This window comes from Siphateles boraxobius, unplaced genomic scaffold (genome assembly GCF_051911475.1).
Source record: "Siphateles boraxobius isolate OS27281-9 unplaced genomic scaffold, OSU_SipBor_1 25, whole genome shotgun sequence".
NCBI classification, from domain to species: Eukaryota; Metazoa; Chordata; class Actinopteri; order Cypriniformes; family Leuciscidae; genus Siphateles; species Siphateles boraxobius.
Genome location: NW_027508866.1, coordinates 10541624 through 10566093, shown reverse-complemented (window position 1 = coordinate 10566093; position 24470 = coordinate 10541624). Strand labels below are relative to the sequence as shown.

Genomic DNA, 24470 nt, shown 5'->3' with positions numbered 1-24470 from the left:
GAATGCATTGCAACAAACTAAGTGGGGGGAAAAACTCATCCCAGATGGTGGAGATGAATGGTGATTATTTTATAAAATGCATTCAATACAGCAAAGTTTTGATAACATTGATTTGATCTATTTAAAATAGACTATTTCACCCAATATTAAAGTGAAAATAATCAAATATAACAATCATGCAATTCCAGTTCCTATATGAGCCATGTTTATGTATTGTGAGAGATGAGTGCAACACGTATATATATATGTGTGTGTGTGTGTACCTGGTCAATAAGAGGCCTCCTAAAGGGGTTTGTCTCCAGAAGCACACTGGCCCAGAGCTCCGGGTCTCTGCGGCGCACCAAGTACCGGGACAAACTCTTGAACAGCGAGTTCTCATTGCAGACCTGTGTAGAAAAATATAAAGATACATAGTTTATATTTCATGTTGTTTGGTTGAACGGAACTTGGTATAAACAGGTTTAAAATTTATTTATGGTTGAGCATTACTAACGCTTATGAGCTCCTGGTCGCACTGTCCTCTCTCATAGGCCACACAAGCCAAGTGAGGGTCTCTTTTCTCACAGTATTTCCCCACCACACGGCTGTCGTAGTACGGGTTCTCTCGCAGGAAGCGTTCTGGGTTGTTGTTGCTGTCAATATAGATCTTGGCCAGGGCATTGTGGGTAGCTGGCTCCTCACAGCCCTCGTGGATACGAGACTCCAGCCATGGCAACAGCAGCTTCAGTCTGCAAAAGAAACTCATTTAAGCTATCATATCTTTTTTTTTTCTCCCCCAGACATCCACTTACAATGTTTAAGTAATTTTTTCCCCCCTCACAAAATGATTACAAACACCATATTGCAAATGTAAGCGCCATTGTTAAACAATCAGAACAGCTACTGCTGTTTGTTTTCTGTATTTACTTGTGCAATCAAAATTTCATCTGGAAACTCTTAAACTGTACACAAACAAATGATTAAACATCACCAAAAATAAACAGAAGCATCCTGGAATAGTTCTGAATCCAAGATAGCTTGGCATCATGCTTTCAATTGCTTTTTTTTGATAACTTTACGTTCGATATTGTTCATACCGGTTTCTCTTCTCAACCTCTGCCACCAGCTCATCGGTGGAAAATTGTCCCCGCACGACCAGGATCAGGTTCTTGATAACGTCCTCAGAGCAGTCAACATCGAGGAGGCCTCCAATAACCACAGGCAGACGGCTTGGGTTCACCTACATGTACAAATTATCAATTAATTTTTGTTCATTGCTTGACTACAGAGGCTACGTGAGTAACTAAAGGTTCCTCACCTTCTGCACGTAGATTTCAATGTACTTCTGCAGGCTGTTTCGGTACAGGTAGAGTACCAGGTCATGGACAAAGTCGAAACGATCACACACAATGATGAGAGGCAGCTGGTCAGTGAGTTTAGCTTCCTGTCAGTCAAACACGATGGGGAAAACGATAAGATAACATCAGATGTCAGACAGACAGAAGGCGTGTGTTCAGTAATACAGTCAAATCTGCAAATAACTCCAGGCGAAATTTAAGAGTGTCTTTTTAATCAATAGAATAAAATTTAATGCAAAACATTCCACTAATTATTCAGAATAAAGGGGCGGTCACACTCCACTTTTCGTTCCATTGACTTCCATTCAAACGCATGCAAATGCGTCAGACCGGAAATGCAATTTCGCTGCGTACCAATCCAAAGTTCAAGTTTGGGGAACTCTGGCCTGCGAATTCGCATCACGTAAAAGACGTGTGACCAGTAGAAGATCGATACTTCACGGCCTGACCTTTTGTTTGTTTGTTGATTGTATATTACTGTTCGTTATATGTTGAATTCATGTTTATAAAAAAGACGCTGCAGAGCATGACGTCATATCATGACCGTTGAAGAAATCTCGTACGCTCAAAAGTCTAGTGTGACCGCTTAAGGCTTAAGACTCGTTTACATAACTTCAAAATGTATATGGATGACAAAGCTTATGAAACAGATTTGACTGTATTAGTTAAAAATAAATACTAAAATTACTGAAAATGATTAGTTCTACAAAAACCTACCAAGTAAAATTTTATTTTAGTGAAGAAAATATAAAAACAATAAGTCTAGTTCTATAAAAACCTAAGTACTTAAAAGCAAATATTAAAGCAATAAAACCTACAGAGGAACAAATCAAACAATAAAATATTAAAGCAATACTAGTTTTGTAAAAACCTACCAATTCACATTTTTTAAAAAGCAACAATAAAGCTATAAAAACTAACTCTATAAAAACCTACCAATTATTCATAATTTAAAATGTTGTATTTAATAAAAACATAGCTCTACACAAACCTACGAAATAATTTACAATTTAAATAAAATAAAAAAATTAAGCAATAAAAACATTTAGAGGGCAAGACAAGATTAGAGGGTAATCGAGTAGTCCAAAAAGATGTTTTTTAAAGAATAAAGTGGTTAGTGGTAAAAAGGAAGGTCTATAACTGAACACAAGGCTTGAATCATCTCAGGTTTTGATGTGGCAGCTTTGGTCCCCCTGCTGGCTATAACACGTAACAATTCTTCTGCCACACTGCAGTTTACAACACATACAGGATTAATGAACTGGGATTGTACAATTTACTCCACAGAAACACCACAGACCGACCTCCACAACCTTCAAAACATGAAGCTTGTCTACAAACATTTACTGAGAGGCTGAACGTTTGCAGTGAAGCCTTAAACGAGACTATTTTAAACTTAAGCAAGTCTCAAAATCATTCCACAAAACGTGGTTGTCCGGATCCACCCTCTGAAGCTGGCACGGCAGAGTCCAACTGTGAGGTCAACTTTATGACTCTGGTGGAATAGATTCTGAAAAAGACCCAAGGCTTCCATTTCTGCAGAACATGGTCACCACAAATCAACCACAGCCAAACACACATCAACACACCACCACAAAACCACAAGCTCAATCTCAAGCCCAGTCACTCGCTACGATCACCAGGGGAGGGCTCAAGTTCAGGCCGAGAGAGGGTTGTTCCCAGCAGGCAATGCTTTACGAAACCTCCCTGTATGTGCATCGCACACACCAATCCCAGTATTAATCCTTCAACTGACCATTGGGAGAAAGAAGGGATGGCAAAAGAAAAGTGAAGGGAATAAAGTAAAAGGAGTCTTAGGATGAATTTACCTTATACAAGTCCTGACCATCCAAAAAGTACAGGGTAAAGCACAGGAGATAACAACAGCCACCATGAGGATTAAAGAGATAATGAGATAATCTCCCTAAAACTAGAAAACTACAGGAACATGGCTGCCTGATCTAAATGATTATTATTACCTGTATTGAATCCCCCCATTAAAACAATGTACTAAATCCAAAATAAATTAAGCTTTTTCAACAGCATTTATGGCATAATGTTGATTACCACAGAGTAATTTCCCACTTTCCAGAATAATAAGCAATATATTTTTTTACAGCATTTATTAATTGTTCATGGTTCATTATCTTATGTTAACAGATACAATTTTGATTTTAAAAATGTACTAGTAAATGTAGAAATTAAGATTAATAAATGCTTTAGAAGTATTTTTCATTGTTAGTTCATGTTAACTAATGTAGTTTTCTAATCTTAACAAATGAAAAGTGTTATCGATATTATTTTATGTGCTAATCAACATTCCACAAATGCTATTGAAAGCAAGAAAATTATTTAATTTTTTAAATCATTAAGGTTTAAATCTTGTGGCTTGATTTTAAAATTATGAACATCTAATATACATCTTTACTTTAATACTATTTGCATTATGGCCTCTTACTGTAACCACTATTTTTTTTTTATTCTGTGGTAATTGACTTTATGCCACAAATGTGGTTAATAAGTAATAGAACTAGCATTAAACCCACAGCATTCCTTTACCATAAAATGTCAGATCAAACACACATTTTAATAAAAAAGAACAAACAAAAAAAAAGTTAATTTTGTCCACTTGCATCAAAAATTGCAAATGGCTTGCACGTAAATGATAAAAGACAGATCAGTAGAAGAGAACAAAACAGGAATTGTAATGAGGGAAAAGATGGAAAGAGTTTTAACAGATGAGAAACTAGAGAATATAATGTGCTTTTTGCGGTCGGCAATGGATCATTTCTAGACTGGTTTTACTGACAGAGTCTTGGCAGTACCTTGAGAAAGTTCTTGACACGTTCAGGGTCATAGCAGTTGCTTTCCCGACAGATCCGCTCCACTTCTTTGATTTGGCCCGTCTTGCATGCGGCCTGGATGTATTTGAAATGCACCTCTGGGTCCTGGCTGAAGTTCACAATTGAGCCAAGGAAGTAGAACAGACCTGCATCCAGCACAGAACAATAAATGACGCTTGACTTTTACTGGACAGACTTTCTGGTTGCGGTTTGATTACTTTTTTGTATATGCAGATTTTGTGTGATATTTTTATGGTGCTTTTTTGTCCTTTTAAAATATAATATATGTTCCACAGAGGAAAGTCAAACGGGTTTGGAACGACATGAGGGCGAGTAAATGATGACAGGGTGCACAAACCCTTAAATTACTGATCAGACCGATTTACATGAGCATTGCATTTCCATTAAAATCTAGCTTCTTGTCAAAAGCACTCTTACTCTTGCTGTCATGTGAAAAGCCTGAGGGATTGTGGGTGGCCGCAGGCCCTGTGCTGCTGCCTGCTGATTGCCAAACCTTTTGTCCTACTTAGCCCAGAACAGAACGCTACATACTGCTAAACACACAGAACAGAGCCATTATACGGCCAATATACCAGTCAAATTGTGTCTGCACTATGAGAGCCAACCAGCAGAGTGACCACGAGTGTTTAGATACAAGTTCACAGACATTTAAGAGTGATTTTCTGGCAGTGTCTGCCAACAGAAGTGTTAGGCCAGTCAGATGTATCAAATGAAACTACATGGGCAATGTAAACTCGATGTGGGATACATATTTGCAGGAAAAATGTTGGGTTTTATCCAACAGTTCTTTTTCAGTCTTATTGCTTTTGAATGAACTTTATGAACCTTACAGTTGTTTCTGATTATTGGATAAGGATTATTTTTTAGATGTCATTCGCTAACCAATTTGTGCAATCAAAATTTTAAACGAACCGACTCAAAAGGCCTTTTTCTTGCTTTCTAAATTAGCCTCAAAATGCATTTTTAACATTTGTTTTTAGCTTGACATGCTCCCCTATCACAACACCTCTCGTGGTAGCGCAATGGGCATATAATGTGCATTGCTATAGTAGCAGTGCTTTAAAGTCATGAAGGAGTATTTGCTATAGTCTTTTCTTCCCTATTGTGACCTATATCTAAGTGACAGAAGTTACTTTTATGATGGATGAATGCACTTTTTGGAGCTTCAAAAACTACAGATGCACTATTCCATGCCATTATAAAGTTGGGAAGAGCCAGGATATTACTTAATAGAACTCTGATTGTGTTCAGCTAAAAGAAGAAACACTTATATTGATCTTGTATGACATTTCCATGACTGTTGAAGCAGTCATGTCAGTGTGGTTGAACTGTCCTGTTACACTAGATAATAAAACAGAAGGAATGAAAGGATGTTCTTACCCTCAAAACTCTTGAAAGACTCGAAAAGCTCCGTGAGGGACTGGGTAGACAGCTGCTCGTGATACTTGGAAGCTACCTGGACACAGATCTGAAGGTTCTGCCTGATGTTAGCAGATAGCATGGCTCTCAGACACTCCACGGAGTCCTCCACTGACAGAGAGCCAAAGTAGTTCACCAGCCACTGCAGACATTAACAGAGCAAAATGAAGAGACAGATAAAAAAAAAAAAAAACGGCCGTACTTTAATTCGGCATGAATAATATGATAAGAGAAGTCAAAACTTGATGGGTACCTCCGGGTTGAGCAGGTGCGTGTGTACGACAGCTCGTTTGATGTCGTACAGGTCAGTATAGTGCTCCAAAGCTCTCTGCAGAAGCCCCGCCTTCTCACACAGCTGGGCAATATGGGCACGATCATAATTCGTGAACATCTGGTTTCCTAGGATGGCATCCGCAACCTGCAAGAGACCATTTTGCTTGAAAAGAGTCTGACAATAAGTGTGTCACGGTGCTTTTTAGTATGTTTTTCTGCATTGTGTACCTGTGGTGCATGCATCAGGTTCATCTCCAGTAGACGGGTCTGCAGTGGTCCTTCTGATGGGCGGTTGTTTTTCAGAGCATCCAAAAGGAAGGATGTGCACTGCTGGACCAGGTTGTACTCCATAAACACATCAACGATCTGGGAGAAAAACGCAGTTTGTCAGAGAACGTCCTTTCTGAGTTCATTAAATTGAGTCATAACAAACCGGGGGGTCACATAGTTTCTCTCTAAATCTTTTTAAATTCTCCTCCTTTTGTTCCTTTCTCCTCAACCTCCCATTTCACTTTCATCTCCTCTCCTCCTTCGTTCCTGACCTGTGTGATGTCAGCCAGAGGTTCCTCATCCTGAACAAGCATCTGAGCAAACTGCAGACCCTGATCCGGACTGATCCGCATCACATTCCTCAGCAGGAAGATCCAGTCTGGAGTGTAGCCCACCTATAACCACCAAATTAGTATGTTTTCAAACCGGTTTAATTGGAGTCCAAATTTAGCTTAAAATCTGATAGGTCATCATACCTTTTTGGCGTACAGGACGATCTTGGGGAACTGGCCGGTTTCTGCGAAACACTGAATGACTTTGTTGGGTACGTTGGCCCTCAGATAGACGCTGAGAGCAAGAGTGGGGTCCACAGACTTCACCAGGTCACCCAACTCCTCAGAGCATTCAAGCTGAAGAGAACACCACATTTTCACAATAAAGGTTAAAAACACATTAAAAGCACAATTTTAGAGTGCAGTGTTCGATTCACATGCATTTGATTCTTAAGAACAGATTCTGTTTTATGAATAACACAAAACTTATTTAGCATGTTCAACTCTTAGTCATTCATTCAAAAGTCGTTTCTAAAACAACTGACTTCCTTGCTGAACCGTGAATCCTTTTTCAGTTATGTCTGAATGAAATTAACCTATGATGTATATTTTATGTTTTTAACACTTACATCAGTCTATTTAATGATTGCTAGTTTATAGGACAATGTGAGAAATATCCATAACTTAATAAAGGTACTTCAGATCATAAATTAAATATTGGTTATTGTTTAGCATACACTAAAATCTTACCAACCCAAATTCTTGAAAACAGTAATGTTCACAAATACAGTAAACACATGATATGTACTGTATATTACCGTATGTATAATACTGTTTAAATATATTTTAAAATGTAATTTATTCCTGTGATGCAAAGCTGAATTTTCAGCATCATTACTCCGGTTTCAGTGTCTATTATGCTGATTTGCTGCTCCAGCAACATTTTTTATTATTATCAGTGTTGACAATAGTTGTGTTGCTTACTATTTTTGTGAAAACTGTGATGCAGTTTTTGTATCATTTGATGAATTGGGCAGTTCAAAAGCACAGCATTTCAAATATAAATCATTTGTAACATTATAAAGTCTTTTAATGTCACTTCAGGATCAGTTTTAATGTGTCCTTGCTTAATAAATCTAACTGACCCCGCATTTTTAAACCGTGGTGTATAAGGTTTAATTGTAAGGTTGCATTGAATACAAGGAAATCTTTATTTGGTGTAGTGTTCTTTGTGTGTATTTATTCCATTCAACTGTATTTCAGGAATGAGCAAAGGATCATGTTCCTCAACTCTCCAAATAAATTATGGTCGTTGAACAACAAATCACGTCAGTACAATCAATAAACTGAGAGATGTTACATGTTGAGACTATGAGAAAGAACATTTTTTGTTATTTTGAGTGTGGATTGTAAAAAACAAGCTGGAAAGAATCCCAAGACTTTCCTCTTCTGTGCTTCAGAAGGAAAGAACCCAAACACCCCTTGCCCCACATAACAAACACATGACATCACATCTAAAGCAAACATCTTAGATAACAGACACACACACATTCACACACAAACAGTCATTCTCACACATTCTCAACACAGTCTGTTTTCACACAGACCCCTTCTTTGTCACAAAAATATGGAGGCATTCTTTCTGTTTGTGAAAAAAAAACACATGTGAAGAGCACACTCTGTTCCCTGCGCCTCTCACACAAACACATGCGTACAGAGGAAGAGGCTCTTGTGGGTGTGTGTGGAGATAACCCATCTCCCCTGTGACCTCCTCCACATACCTTGTCCTCCTTCAGCCATTTCTCCAGCAGTTGTTTGCGGCCCTGCTGAAGAACAGGTCTGCACAGCTCCAGAGACTCAAACTTGTTGAGCTGGCCCTGGTCCAGCAGGATTCCGAAATACTGCAGCAGCGGGGACGTCTGGCCAGGCTGGGCGGGGACGCTCTGAAACCGGCGGATGGTGTCAGGGGTGCGCAGGATACCCTGAGATAAAGATGATGTGAAGACAAGTGGGTCAGCAAGCAAATATGACAAACATGCATATAATACTAGAGCCTAACCATTACAATTGTTGAATCAAGTGAATATTATTTAATATAATATTTATATAATTATTATATAGTTGTTATATAATAATAATAATAACAAATATTTATTTAATAATAAATAAATAAAAATATAATATAATAATATCAAGCTATTATTATAAAATATTTTACAAGAATATTCAACTCTCCTCACCTTTGGAGCGTTAGCAGCCACTTTAGCTGCCTCAGAGTAGCTCCCTGCGGCAAAAAGGTTGTTAAACTTGCGCCCGAACAGCTCTTCCGCTCCCGCCAGATTATTCCGGACCGCCATCCGTAATGCCAGGTCTGGATTCTGCAGCACATTGGTGATGTACTGGATGATGTTCTCCTCCTCAACACACACTGACAACACCTAAGAAAACACAAAAATACACAATAAAGCTACCGAGTTTTGCGATTTATATTCGCAATTAGTTATTTTCATTCGCACTGTTGTACAGTAAGGCGAGACATTTTATCTTTCAGACCACATTTCTGGTACATATAGAGAATCAGACCAGGAAAAGACTGGAGAATGAACAACTCTAACACGCAATACTGAGAAATGTTCTCATTTCTCATTCATTTTATTGTTGTTATTAGTTTTATTATTATTACTATTATTACACTGTAATTTATCTGTTTGTTAATAAAATATAATTTAATAATAATAAAATTATTATTTGTTTATGCCAAAAGGCTGAAATCTATTTTTTATTTCATAATTAATAATACAATTTTCTCTGTTCTAAATGTTTTTATTTGTTAAAATAAAAAATATTTGTTTCTCAACAGAGCTTGTAATTCAGCACCAGGAAGGAAGAACAAACAGGAAGTTCAGGGACATTCCCAGTGCCCAAACCTCATTTAACTCAAAGCATTTAATTAACTCTTATATTTTGAGACTTTGAATTACACAAGGTTTCTAACATTAGCTGATTTTTGACAGTTATAACACTCACAGTAATACTGGGAACTTGAAAATGTTCATGGTCATGTTTTACCTGCATAAAAGCAGCAGGAAAAGCCATCACACACAGAGCACAACTGATCTGTTGTATATCCCCTTTCAATGACCCTTAATGAGAAAACATAACACCTCGTATCAGCTGACCTCCTCACACTGAAGGTAAGGTGCATACTAATGCTCGTCTCGAGTATGTAACATGATCAGATGCAGGAGTGCAGTGAGATGTGGAGGGAGTCCTCTTTCAACCAAGTCTCTGCTTTGATCAAGCATTTTATCTTTATTTCCAATAAAACGTGCTACTATTAAAACATCTAAAAATTACTGACCATCCAGAAGGTCGTTTGAGAGACGCTTCTAGAGTTTGGTATTATTACTGTAGATATTTGGCCAAGAGACAAGTTACAGTTGCCAAAAGCATGTTCAGCAATATTTATCAGGAAGTACAGTACATATTAAAGCCTGGAAGGACAATTTCTTCAGCTACTGTACTAGGTTGAAACAGTGACACAATCAAGTAAAACAGATTTATGATGCTTTATGCATACTTAACTTATATGAACACTGATTAGACTAGACAAATGAGAGCAAGTTATTATAAATTAAATCAAGATAATAAAAAAAAAGTCCCCCAGTCCAGGACTATTTTAATGTCTTGCAACCAAAAAGGTGCAGTGTAAGAGTGCACTGTATCTCTGCTACATGTCACAAGTGTTTGTAAGCTACTGTGTGTTCTAGATCGGCATCAGCAGGTCAAAGTCACAGCCGTTATTCTGCATGGATGCACATCACTCTCCGAACCGCACGGCCTACCCCCAACAATATGGGTCAGCTCACCCAGAGATGGAGGGAGGCAGAGACACTAAAGTGAGGAGTAAAAATAGAGCAGCTCATTGTGTCTGTCAGCTTTCCTCCACAAAGAGGCAGTGAGAGAGAAAGAAAAGGAAAGGGCAAGTGAATGAGAGATTATATTTGCATGTGTGTGTGAGATAGACAGGGGCTGCAGTGGCCAACAGGGAAGAACGCTGCATTGACGTCAATAAAAGCCCAAGGCCCGAGGAGATGATGATAGTAATAATGAGTCATTCCTGATGAGGACCAACAATTCAAACATCTGCATCACTGTTCTCATAATAGATCTCAAGATATCGATTCCAGTTTCATTAATAAATGTATACAATGCCAAAGACGTTTTGAATGATTTAATATATATTTGCATTGTATAATAACCATTCATTTTCAAATGAGAAATATATATATTTGAGCAGTTCGACAGATCTCAATATAAAAACAATTGCAACAACTTAGATTGAAGAGTACACAAAAACGATTGTGTTTATTACTATTATTAACAACCACCACAATAATAATAATAGTAATAATAAAATAAACAAATTATTATAGTAAAAATATATCTATGACAAATTTATTTTATCTCTGTTTTAAGCTGCTTTGGATAAATGCATAAAAAAGGCAAAACATTTATTCGTTTATGTTAAAAAGCAGAAACTATTTATAATAACAATACCAATATTAAAATAACGAATTAGACACTAACAATCATAATATAGTTGTTTTAATACCATTACCACTACTACGATGATGATGATGATAGTTATTGTTGTTGATTTATTATTTTTAATAAAAATGGGCTTTTTATTATGCCAAAATGCAGAAACCCATTTTATTCATTATTATTCATGCTATTCAAAAACAAATAAATATTTTAAATATGCCATAACGCAGTGGAGATAAAAACGTAGAAATATATTTTGCAACCAGTACACGTTTTTTTAATCACGTAACAAAATTCTATTTTCCAATCCATAGGAGCTGTCTAAGGGCTGAAGTACTACACATTTGACTTATTGAGAGTCTTGTTACAATAGTCCAATTCAGTATTACAGTGTAGTAGGCATGATCGAGGGAAAAGGGGAGGGCAAAGCATGATGTCACAGAAGCTGATGATGCATTCTCCCTACGCACGCTGTGATTGGCACTCAGGTTCCGCCTTTTAACGTGAAAGGATTTAGGACGCCAGTCAATGCCTCCCACGGCAAGATCCCATGATGACTGCCACTTTTTTTTCACTCTCTCAGGCTGTCTCCCTCTTGCATTCTCTGCAGCTATTTTCAGTCAAGGCTCTCTCTCAAGGTCACTCTGCTCACGAGTGCAGACGCAGCTGGTTAGAACCTGACTTTTCGTCACCAACCAGTGCTGAGTGGTGCAGAGCACAGGAAGATGGAGAATGCCAGTATGAGAAGGGGAAACAGGGGGAGGAAGAGAGATCTGCATCCCTTTTCCTTTAACCTAAACTTCAATAAATCATACTCAGACAATTATTCCAGTGTGAAATTTACTCGATAACAACTCCATCCATAATGTACTAGATCTTACTACCACATGTTAAATAATAGATAAACTAATTGTAACCCAATTACGTAACGCTCTACAAAATAACAACTGTAAGCCAAAACACATATAACCCTTCAGTCTGTTAGTGGAACAATGCATTAACGCTATGTTGTTCACCTTTGTGATGTTGTGCATGGCATTGTTGGTCGACCTAGGCAGGGGTTCTGTATAATTGAGAAAGGTAACAGTGCTCTTCAGGTTCATCGTGACATGGATCGGATTGGCTTTCTGTCACCTGCTGCATAATTTAAGACTTTCTCCAGCATGGCTGGAAAATTATTTACCCACTCGCGGGATCCATTAACAAGCTCATAAAGCAGCATTGTGAACAAGGAGAGCCTTTGGAAAGGAGTGTTGACTCACCTGACATACTGTGAGCACCCAAGTATTTATATTATAAATCTAACGTTCTGGGATTCAGCATGCTGAACTGGGGAGAAATGCATCCTTTTGACCTCATTAATGACATCATGATGCTTTTAATAACGATGGTGTCTTCAATATACAAGTTAAGTGAAAATTTCAGGATGGAAAAGGATAAGAAATGCTTCAAGCTAGGAAATGAAAAAAGATCGAGGGAAATGTGTAGGAGGATGGGTGGTTTCCGTGTCTCAGTAAGACGGGGTATTAAATGTTCTGCCTCTGGGGTAATCAGCTGAGTTGTGTCCTCCTTAGATTCCGTCTACCAGAGCGGAGTTCCGACCAAACGCACACATAGAGCTCCACAGTGCAGGATCAAAGTGACACAGCTGCTAGAAATTTGAAATACTGACACTAATTACAGCTCAAGCGTGTAATTTTTTCAATGTTAATATCCTTCCTAATAACCCAGCTTAATATGCAGAGACAACTAAGAAAGCCATTTGAAGGTCGATTTCCCTGAAAATTGTAAACATTGTGGCCCTTTTCAACACGTACCTGTCCTTTCCTGTTGACGCCGATGATTCCAGCTGTGGCTTCGTGGGGTGCCGTCACAAAAATGGTCTCTCCGCTGATTCGGTTCATATAGATGCAGGTGCCCGTTTCCAGATCGTACAGATGAATGTAACCATATTTAGTGATGAGAAATACGACGTCCTGTTTGGAACTGATCTGTGTAATGGGAAATATGTTGCATTGCATTGAATTTACATTAGCATTCAAAACTTTAGGGGTGAATTTTTTGAAAAAAAAAAAGCCTCTTATGATCACCATATGTCTGCATGTATTTGATCAAAAACACTCTAAAAAGTAATATTACTACAATTGAAAATTACTTTTCTAATTACTCCAGTCTGCACTGTTACATTATCGTTTAGAAATCATTTTAATATGCTGATTTGGTGCTGAAGAAACATTTACTATGTTGAAAACTGTTTTGCTGCTTAATACTTTTGTGGTGATGAAAAGGTAGCAAGGAAGGGAGGAAAGGAAGAAAAAAATGGAGGGAGGAAAGGGAAGGAAGGAAGGAAGGAAGGAGGGAGGGAAGGAAGGAAGGAAGAAAAAAGGGAGGGAGGAAGGAAGGGAGAGAGGGAATCATACCTGCATGGCCACGGGGAAGTCATTTTGTGCTTCTGGAGGGAAGAATACATCCACAGCTTTCTTTGGGAATGGCTGGTTGCCAGTCGGTGGTGTCCCCACTTCAATAATATGAAGCTGCATAGTGAATCCTTAAGTAAATTTCATGTTGTGACGTAATACACACATCTCAAAGTGCTTCAAACATGATGCAACAGGCGTAAGAGACAAATTAAGTGATTATCAATAATTATCTCTGGAAAGTAAGTAAATTAGGTGAATGTTGTTCAATAATATTAGTAACATGAACATCGGAAACTAAAACTAGCAAGCTACATGACCTCTTCCTCAAAAACAGCAGTTAACACCCACAAAACTGTTCAGACAACTTCCTATTTTTCTTAGACAAGCATGTTAGGAATACTGGTAAATGTGGTCATTTATGCATCTTTGCGGAGTAAAACGTTTCTAGTTAATGCAATTAAATACTATAAAGACATCTGGCAATGCACCTTTCCTCCTGCCTGACCCCGCACAGCGAAACAGAAGAGAGTGGATTCTTCTGTATTCCCCTCCATTTTGAACTGGCCAAAGGCTGCGGCATGACCCTCGATAGGCTGTGACACCTTCCTGTCAACTGAGTACAGCTGCATGGCACCAACAACTCTGTTTTGCTATAACAAGAAACAGGATAATTGAGAGATTATGCCTTTGATTTAATATCCAACATCTAACTGAAAGAAAAACAAAAGACATAACTAAAATAATAATGAAAATAAAAATAAATAAATAAATTACAGAAAAAGATGGAAAATAAAGAAATTATTAATTAAATTATTTATATGAAGGAAATAACGAACGCAAGAAATAAAGAAAACAATATCTCAATGTGAGCATGTGTATGTCTAGAATAGTGTGCATAATTCTAAACCAGAAATCCTAAATGATTATTTAAAATTATTATGACACCTGAGCAGAAATGCCAATGAGCAGCAGCCACTTCTGCTTGGCATCGGTGCGGTAGTTGATGATTTGACAGCCTGCCAGGCTGGAATGTCTGTCAAACACTTTGACTGGCTGAGAGTCTCCCTCCATGCTCCAATGATAGACAGCGTTATCGGTCACCAGGGCGACCGTGTTAAGAGAGATCCACTTCCAGAAAGTGACATCATCGGTCATGGTGTGGGCTTTCATCTTACTCTTCATCTCGATGTTAAAGATCTGAAGGGTTTTGGCAGCTGAGAGGAACAAAGGAGAAAAGTCATTGTAGAAAACATTTGGACTTTTATACACATAAAATAATTTAATTAGATTAAAGAAATCAGGGTAGAAATATTGTCAGTCATGGCTGGAAGTGCATCAGACAAGCCCACCATGACAGCTCATTCAGCAGTTAGACAAATGAAGCCAAGCGATCAATAAGCAAGTGTGGAGAGAATTTGTGAACGGAACACAATTTAGACATCTCAAATTAAACACCAGAGACTGATTTCATCTTAGCACAAGACTGCACATACATTATGACTGGCCAAATAATGTGTGCTATGGGAAAGGAAAACTTGGCGGGAACTTACCTGATTAACTTCCAACCGATTATTCATAAAAACAAATACTAATCTACGTGGTAAATGACTTCTTTCGGGTTCCAGTTAATCTGATCTATGTGTACCGATACAATTAAGACAAGGATTTCAGTATAATGAAAAGATTTTTAAAGTCAACATGAAATGTTTTACTTTTGCAATGTGGTTTGCAATGTGGTCGTTTAAAAAAACATTTTTAAACGATGTAAAATGATTGCATTAACTACAAGCAAGCTTTGAGGAAGGTTATGCACAACAGATGTCAGTAGAATATTAATGTTTCAAAGAAGTTTTATTTACTTAACGTTTAATAAAACGTATACAAATAAAATAGGAACAGGAACGTGTATTAAAAAGGTAATGGTAAATTTTTTTTTTACTGCAAACAGCTTGCAGGTCAGATCTATTTTTTCTGGCATTCTGGCATTACTATAAGTTGCGATTAAATGGAAGTAGTGTACTAGTGACAGATCTTTTCTTCCACATCCAAGTGAAACAGATTATCGAAAAAAAAAGTTAGGCCGGGACTTGGTTCAATCCATTGGTTGATTGGATTTTGAGATATCGGTGTTACACTTAAAAAAGCGAGTCAGATCTGAATGCAAGCTTGCAAGGACAGGGTTTAGACAGCATATAATTCGAAAAATCGAGTTTACATCATCAGAAGGAAGTCTTATTTTCACAGAAAAGATCTAATTCAATCAAGATACCAAAAATCAATGCATTTTGAAAAGAGATTGATTTCATGTCGACTTTAAATGTTCAGTAGAACGTGTGTGAGATTGCAGGCTGCTGTGAAGCGGATTGCTGCAGAGGTCAGAATTTACACTATATGCATCGACGGAAGCAAATGAACATGTTTCAGGCCTGTGCGGATATGATTCCTATAATACAACCTAACACTCATCAAATGGCAAGGGTGGTAGCGTGAGAATTACAGAGTGAGAAAGGGATAGAGGGGATTTAAACCCACAGTTAAGATTGGCTCAACATAATAAGAGAGTAGGAAACCGCACTATAGTCCTAAACACCCTAAACAGAAGAAAACAACAACAACATCTCAACATAATAATTAATAGGCCTACATGTCAAAAAACTCAATTCCTGGTTTTGGACATCTAAACTCAATACAGAGTGTGGCTCCAACCTAGCTCTAAACTGAAAGCCTTAATTGGTTCATATGGTTAATATAAACAAATCGGATTGAATTTTTTCCAAATTTGAAAATTCAGTCCTGAAGATCAGCAAATCCGATTTGATATGCAGTGTGAACAAAGGTCAAAAGCAAAACTGTGCAAGTCTAGATCATTTCAGGTTAAATATTGCTCAGGAAAAGTGCTGGTTGATTCATACAGGATATTGTGAATCCAAAATAGGCTAATAAAATGGCCTGTAGCCACAAACAAGCAATCAATTTAAAGCTAATCTAATTTGAAACCGCAACTGACTGTTTTGGCTCTCAAATGCCAGCCATTCACTGCTCTTTTTTCCTCTATTGAAAAGTCAAAGCAAACAGGTTTGATGCTACAAATAAACTTTTTTCAAGCAGAACATTATTTATTATGCTGTTCACCAATTAACTTCACTTAATGTATCAGTTACAGTTAATAACATGCTAAGAATTAGAGAGATGACTATGAAATAGCCATTTACATGCCATTACAACCCTCAACTCTACAGAGGCTCTAAGCTTAGTGCTAAAAGCTATTGATATTTATTCATAGCTATAGATATAACATCAACCATGATACTGATACAGTGTTAGTCACACAATAGCTATCTAAACACAAGCTGCATAGGATTAAAACCTAATGGACTATGAACTACCACAAGAACCATAAAACTATAAGGCTACCTTTACCCAGGTTCATGTATATGGACTTGAGACATTTGATGTTAAGATTACATAGTGAGGGTGGAGGAAAGGTACTTAATATAGCAAGCATTTAAAAAATATATAATAATTGAAATTAATCAAACAGAAAAGCACATGTATGCCCAACAATATTTCAGACCCCAGGAAGAGAAACTGGATTATTATGTCTACAGAAATCAACATGATGTGAAAATTCAAGCTATAAATTTTGTGAAAGTCGAATCCTGTTTAGCCGAATTGGGTTAATAATGTGGTATATTGTTGGCTAAACAGTCTTTATCTATGTAAACATTATCAGAGAGATGCCACGACATGTTTGCTTTCCACACGGCTTGAATTTGCATGGAGCCCAAGTCTGAACTTAAAGACACACCTCTCCTATTTACAACTGCAATATTGTTGATTTTCAAACTGCCGTTGTTCTCATAACACATACACTACATCAAAATATTTTAACTTCTAAAATGTCATGACAATAATGTAAGAGGATGGACAGGAACAATGTGTATGCATATCCTAAAACATTATTTAATACATTTTCTGGCTTGAGGTATAGGCTCTAGAAACACCTACACGAGGTTAAGCAATGAGGCCAGACAACTCTAACATAATGTTCATTTTAGAAACAGGATTATAACTTTCACAAATCATTGTACTAAAATATTAACTCACCGTCTGCATACACATGAGAAAGCAGCAACAAAAAAGGAAACAAAACAAAAAGACAAAGCAATTATGGCTGCATGACAAAAAATACACAACATATCATGTTACTGTAGGCTAAGATGTAGACTACAATGAGGAAAATGCCAAAACATTTGCTCCAGAATTTGTTCTAGTATAATTTAAACTAAAAAGAAACTGATTAATGAATGAAACTAAGAAAACACACTTCAGTTCTAGTATAAAAAACAATTGGTTTGGATCAGTTCTATGATTCAGTTCAGCTAAAAATGCAGTAGTCATTACAATTAGGTTAAGCTGGGTATCTGTGGCTCTAATAATCTATATCTCCTACCTTTAAGTGCAATGACTTTGCTCGCAGGGTTCATGATGGCGCTGTCTGCAGAGATGGGCCTGCGGATGGGGGTGTTTGGGTCCGCCATGTCGATGATCACCACCTGTGCCTGTTCTCCGACCTTCTCCCGGATGCAGATGAATTTATCGGATTCCATCGTCAGGGTGCTGAACCCGATGTTGGCCGGGTTGATCCCCAAATTTTGGAGCTAGGAAAATTCATTTTTTATTTGTTTAAATTTGATTGATACATTATACACAAAAGGAAATTTATACATATATATATATATGTATAACAATAACAATAATAACAATAAATACATATATATAATTGTTATATATATATATAAAATTGTGATTACAATTCCCAAGTGTATACAAACAAGAACATGTGTGATGATTTCATGGATGGCTCTTGAAAAAGACATTACATTATATCATGCTTCACTCTGACCCTGTGAATTATTATAAGAATTGATCTTTAAGGAAAAATCAATGACTGTGTTGTGCGTGTACCCTACACTACTGATTGAAATGGAGGGACAAAACCACACCAAAGAGTCACAACAAAGAACCTTGTTCCAAATGTAAAAGTGCTTTTGTAATCACAAAACTTCAGCAGTAGTGGTGTCTTTTGTAGCTTATAAAAATTTTTCAAACACAAAAAAAGGCATAGGACCAGCAAAACCTCCCTTTCCCCACTCCACTAAGCCAAATTCATTTCACTGTCTGAAAAGGCCTTGAGGAATTTATCTCAGCGACACACAATGAACAGATACAAGAATCAGATAAATTTGTTAACTAAGTTACCTTACCATATGCAGTGAATTTTTCCTGTAAAATCATCCAATTTATGTTTTTAGCACGTAAAAACTTTGAATTAATGTATAATTTACAGAGAAATACAGTAAAGGGACATTCTCCTTCATTTATTTGAAAATTGTTGCGAATCGCAAGAGTCACTAAAAGGCTAAACTTTTTACAAGCACACAGCTACGCATCTGGAAAGATCAGAAGAGAAGAGATAAAAACACTTCAACTATTTAATAGAGCACTTGAACATCCACAGTTTCCCTCAATTACCTCAGATACAAAAAGAGCAGGTCAGACTTTCTCGGCACAAGCCGGTCAACAGATAAAGCAAGACGTCAAATAACATCGAACACTGGAATATCTTGCAGATTATAGACCTTTCACCAAATAAATGCACATTATAGTTAAGGTTAAGTAATGACGTTTTAATTTCAGCGTGATTAATATCAGTGGCATCTCTACCCAATAACTTTTCCTGTAGGGCCACATAGGGAACATACCAGATAATACGCAACATCGATAAGGAACTCATATCCACTAACAAAACATGTTACAAAGAGGGTTTCAAGCTATTAAAGAGACACCATCACAGGTCTTAACTAATAGAACTAAACCAACCATGACGAGACTCAGGTATCAGTCAATTAGAGACCAAAATAAAAAAGTCAGTGGGACGCCAGCTTAGCAGCACCACACCAGCTGCCTTAGAAGTCTGAGTCACAAAAGGCTCGTTCAGAAAGACTGACCCTGAGATCGATGGAGAATAAGACCTGCATTCGCATACAGAGAAGTAGTGGGATCTGCACACTAATAAATGCCGATCTTTTCTTGTAAATTAGTCTAATTCTAACTTGTCTGTCTTAGACAGCATGATTCACACCATGTGACTAAGCACCACATGTAGATGAGAAAATGCAGAGACATCAAATCTGAAGAGACTTACGTTTGAAATGGGTTCAGAGAGGAGCAGAGGAGGAGGATTTAGTGTAGGAGACATCTTGACTTCAGGCATTTTCAACTAAAACTGACAGCTGCGTCTGAAACGACTCTTCTAATACCAAGTCAGATGGCCAAAAAGGTGAAGTTGTAACTATTTCTGATGAGCAGCCAAAACCCAGCCTTGGTTTTTATCAGCCGCCAGACAGATCTGGAATACCAGTAAGCTCAAACAGAGGTGGCAGTTGAGTTTGAGACACAGACGTATCGCCAATCCCGATTCTAATGTTCGAAACCGTGCACCAGCTGCCGGCACATTGAATTACGGAGATCAGAGCTGACAGCTGGACACACAGGGATGAGAATCCGTGGTCTTATGTAACATCACTTACAGCATTCAACGAAAAACTGTGACACAAATGAACCGTGATGCTGTACAGGAGAGACCTCTGAGACATTAACAAAGCTTTCAATGGTTGGTGTCTAGCAGTTATTTGACAATAGTGCCGCTATGCTCCAATTTGTTTTGTCTAAAATCCACATATGATTTTGCTTTGCATTTTGGGCTGATAACAGTCTCAAAGAGCATAATTGAATTAAAGATTACTTGAAAGTACAAGGACAAATTTTAAGGATAAATTTGTCTATTAATGCAATATTATTTACATAAAGTTAGGTGACTACAAAGTCTATAATATATGGCTTTGGAAAACTCGGAATATAGTGCATGATTTGTTTGGACTACACTTAACTTTCATGATAATTTTGCAATAATTTTTTGGAGCTTCAACAGCCCCTTATATCCCAACCCACCTCTGAATTATATGTGGGCTAATAAAACCTAAACCTTTTTTAACCTAAACCAGAACTTGTCCTTTTGTGTTCTACAGAAGAAAAAACGTCACAGAGGTTTAAGAAATCATGAGAGTGAGTAAACAATGATATTTTCCATTTTTACAAGGGCCTTAGATATCTAATACAGAGATTGTACACAAAATAATAAACCTTACTGACTGATAATTATTGTGAAGGGCAGCAAAGACTTGGGAGTTTTGTTCTTTAAGTTGCTAAATACTATTACTAAACTAAGTAACTAAATATTAACAAATACTAGAGTCAGTTACCTTTAGCCAGCAATGAAATGTTGTATCTATGTCTCATGCTGGAGTTCTTAGGCCTAATCAAAGAACAGGAAGTACATTTTCTAGGAAGAGCTGAACGGAATTAGCAGCAACATTTATCAATGGGTAACGGATGCCGACACACCCGAAGCAACAGCCACATTCCTTTGTCATGTGGCACAGAAAGCCACATCACCACTAGCTACTCGGCAAGAATTATGATGTGAATAAAATACAAATAAAAACAAATTATATAAAATATATTTATTTTTAAATATATTAAATAAGCTATTTTCATAGCAGTTAAAAATTAGGTACAAATTATTATTACATATATTTAAATAGGAGATAGCCTAAAGGATAAACAGACAAATTATAGAAATATAAATAGAATTTACATGCAAAAATAATAAAAAATAAAAATTTGTAAATACAAAATATTGCTACTTAGAGAACTGTAGCCTTCTCACGAACATTTCTGTGACCTTACTAAATCTCAAAGATGACATCACACATGATGACGTCACTGCTGAGCAGCAGTGCTGATTGGCTATGGGGAAACTGCCATTCCAAGCTCTCATAACGCAATGAGAGACTGAAGCAAACGTAAGTGAAAGAGCACTCTCTGCTGTAGTGTCAGCCTAAGGCCAAGCGTGATTCATCCACAGCATGTACCTGCTGTTTGCTTCAGTGTCGTCACAGACATGCCCAGAAACTAACCCTCTTTCCCATTAGGTAGTTCATCACTCTCCAGCTCCAAGAACATGCTGCGTAGCTCGAGAAACGGCTATTTGAAAATAGCTGGCCAGTCCCTTCCACAGACATCTCTGGTCTGTGCAAAGGGATGCGATATTGATTTTATCCTGGCAAGGAATTTAAATCAATAATTGCTGGGTGGTACAAGGAAAGCTGCTCTTTTTGTACCAGAAATAATTCAGTTCAGAGAAAGATATTAAAGGGGACTATTCATTTTAAAACATATTAAGTCAGATATGTGCAGGATCTGATATACACAACAGGTAAAAAGTTTGGACATGCATACTCATTGTTTATTAATTCCTAGAATAACAAGACTATTCTTTGGTCTTGTATCCAACTTGACAATGAAAAATAAATAATTTAAAGCATTTGAGCATAATCTTTTCAAATGATTAGATGAAATTTCAATCAAGTGTGTCCAAACTTTTCAGTGGTAGTGTGCAGTTTGTACAGCATGGTAAACTCAAATAGTTGGCAATGTCATGTGTTCATTGACACAGACAATGTAGCAAACCAAATGGAATTATCAAGCGTTTTTTTGAAAGCATTGACAATTTCTTCCCTGTCTGCTGATGTATACTTGACTTCCCATTTTAGACTGTTTATTTTACAGTGGTTAGATAAAGATCAGTCCTGTGAACTTTACCAGTGACTTAGCAAACTAAAGACAACATACGAGAGATGATGGCATGAAGAAAGAGACAGACGTTAGCTGAATCACGCCTCCTAAGAAAGCTTGTATCGAGATTACTTCAAAAATTCAGATGCAAAGTAAGGGGCCGTTCACATAGAACGCGTTTTTCTATTCCAATGCGGTACTTTTCCATTTTATTTTCTATGTGAACAATATATTTGGCCAAAGTAACATGGCAAGTGTGCATGCAGCTACACCTACATTAAGCTAACTTGCATAACATGGTCCCATTAGGACATTAAAGTTGCCTCCCTGCTTAATTAAACCTTAAGAACAACCACAGACACTTGACAAGGTTAACTTGAGTGGTTGCTCTGTAATGCTGACCTAGAATCCTTTTGAAGTGTTCATGCTTTTAGCACATTTTGATGGCCGAGCTTTGCTTTCACAAATCAGGCCAAGTGAGAGAAACGTGTAAAACTTGAAGTGTCAAGAGGTTCTTTGGGTTTGAGCAGATAAATTCAGCACCCCATTTAAAATCATGACTTTTTAAAGCTGTCAGCACATTTTTGTTCTCCAACCTCCTGTGCTCATTTAACCCCTTTCCTTCACCGTCCAGGGAAATATGGCACCTTGCTCAGCACAAACCCCTTGTGCCATAGCAGGAGCGCGGGGAAGGATACACAATATGCTGAGGCTTGCACAACACTGCCATCGTTCCTCCATAACAGGAAGCTGGGACCCATTGTGTAGAAAGCTAAATCAACATATTAAGAGCAGTGACCATATGACCAAAGGTGACATGTGACCAGCCAAGCAGGTTCAGTGTGGACAGCAGAGCCGGAAGTGAACGGGAAAGGGAATAGAAGGGATGAATCCACTCCGCAATGAAATCAGAGTTCAGCCAGTGCTGAGCAGTTCAAAATGGATAATGGATCTCCAGCTACATGAGACAGTCATGTGTGATCAGCAGGGTAGAGTTCAAAGATCAAATGCATTCACAAGGCTTTAAGGTAACGTATTAAACAGCATCACATAAAACACACGAAATCCATCTGAAGATCACCTGACTTGCCCCTGTATAATGCTTATATTACTCTTAAAACCAGAGTAATTTACTCAATGGATCTAGATTAAAATCAATGCACAACAGGTTGTGAGAAACAACTAGGCTAACTTTCTGCACTGCACTGATAATCAGTGCTAATGTGCACGGCCATGCATCCAGCATTCAATGAATTGAGGATTTTATACATCCAACAGTCATTGCCTGGTTTTTAGTTTGCATTGCTTAGGTAAGGCAATTGCAAAGAGATAAGTCTAAGAACATCTAAGATTTAGACCTACTGCTATTGTATGCATGAAATCATCTGGTAGTAAACTAAGTTTGAATTTAAACTGCAGGTCTTGAAGCCCAATTCCTATTTGTCATCTATATCTGATTTTTTTGATGACCAGCTTACATCTTTTAAGAGTGACCCATATCCGATATCTGCATTTATACTATACACTTGGCGAAACAACCCAAGGTAGAAAAACTGACCAGGAAAAGCTTAGACCAGAAAGGAAGTTAAAAAAAAATGGCAATTTGCAATGGACGCAGACAAAATGAATGATAATACAAGCTTTTGCTTTGCGCACCATCTTAAAAGGTCGACAAAACATTGGTCACTTAAGGCGAAAAGAAAAAGAAAAAGAGGAGAGCCCTTGTTGCAGCATGAGCATTGAAATGAGTCATGTGATCACAGTTGGGGTCCACCTGATGTACGACTCGGATTGATTTCCACATATGAACGAGGCTTCAAGCCGATCAGAGGATATCAGAATCCATGTGCTTTTTCCTGCTTACCAATTGTCATATCCGATCCGTCCCACATTGGAGGAAAAAATTTTGGAATTGGGTCACTTGAACCATGTCATGTACATGAGGCCTCAATGATTTATACAGAAAATTTCAGTTTCGGTGACTAGACATTAACATAGCAATAGCCAAACATTAACATAGCAATCATTATACTATTAATTTGGCATCTAACTGCTGTGCCTCAGATTTCAGCAAACCGAAAAAAGCAGCTCTACGATTCGGACTACATGAGCAGGTTGTCTTTATGAAACTGATCCTATTCCTACTGACTCCTGTTGTACTCTTACCATTTGCTGGCACTTCACTAGAAAAGTGCTGTTCCACATTTGCATTTCATGAAGTGAAAATACCACCTGAGGACTTCAGGCTCTTTTTGGTCCATTATGCTCTTGTCTTTTTTTTCTTCTTTTTTTTTACTACTCGCCTTGCGATCAGTATTCCAAAATCTGACAAAATTTGACAGGACATGAGAACGGCATGCATTTCAA

General features: G+C 37.6%; 1 protein-coding gene across 2 annotated transcripts in view; it reads right to left on the bottom strand.

Annotated features, from left to right (window-relative positions):
• The window catches only part of cltca (clathrin, heavy chain a (Hc)), a 33053-nt gene that overhangs the window by 6834 nt on the left and 1749 nt on the right, over positions 1-24470 (bottom strand). Inside the window, exons 1-18 of one of the 2 annotated variants that reach the window (XM_077242548.1) lie at positions 19612-19729; positions 17857-18064; positions 14349-14617; positions 13892-14053; positions 13404-13517; positions 12801-12974; positions 8676-8873; positions 8217-8417; positions 6640-6792; positions 6436-6558; positions 6122-6259; positions 5874-6038; positions 5582-5762; positions 4163-4326; positions 1298-1423; positions 1077-1219; positions 494-728; positions 264-386 (exon numbers count right to left, since the gene is read on the bottom strand). In XM_077242548.1, the coding sequence (XP_077098663.1) occupies positions 264-386; positions 494-728; positions 1077-1219; positions 1298-1423; positions 4163-4326; positions 5582-5762; positions 5874-6038; positions 6122-6259; positions 6436-6558; positions 6640-6792; positions 8217-8417; positions 8676-8873; positions 12801-12974; positions 13404-13517; positions 13892-14053; positions 14349-14617; positions 17857-18064; positions 19612-19680 (2946 nt within the window). In that variant the 5' untranslated portion in view covers positions 19681-19729. Of the gene's footprint in view, positions 1-263; positions 387-493; positions 729-1076; positions 1220-1297; positions 1424-4162; positions 4327-5581; positions 5763-5873; positions 6039-6121; positions 6260-6435; positions 6559-6639; positions 6793-8216; positions 8418-8675; positions 8874-12800; positions 12975-13403; positions 13518-13891; positions 14054-14348; positions 14618-17856; positions 18065-19611; positions 19730-24470 lie in introns of those variants that run through there. The other variant, XM_077242549.1, reaches the window with a different exon arrangement.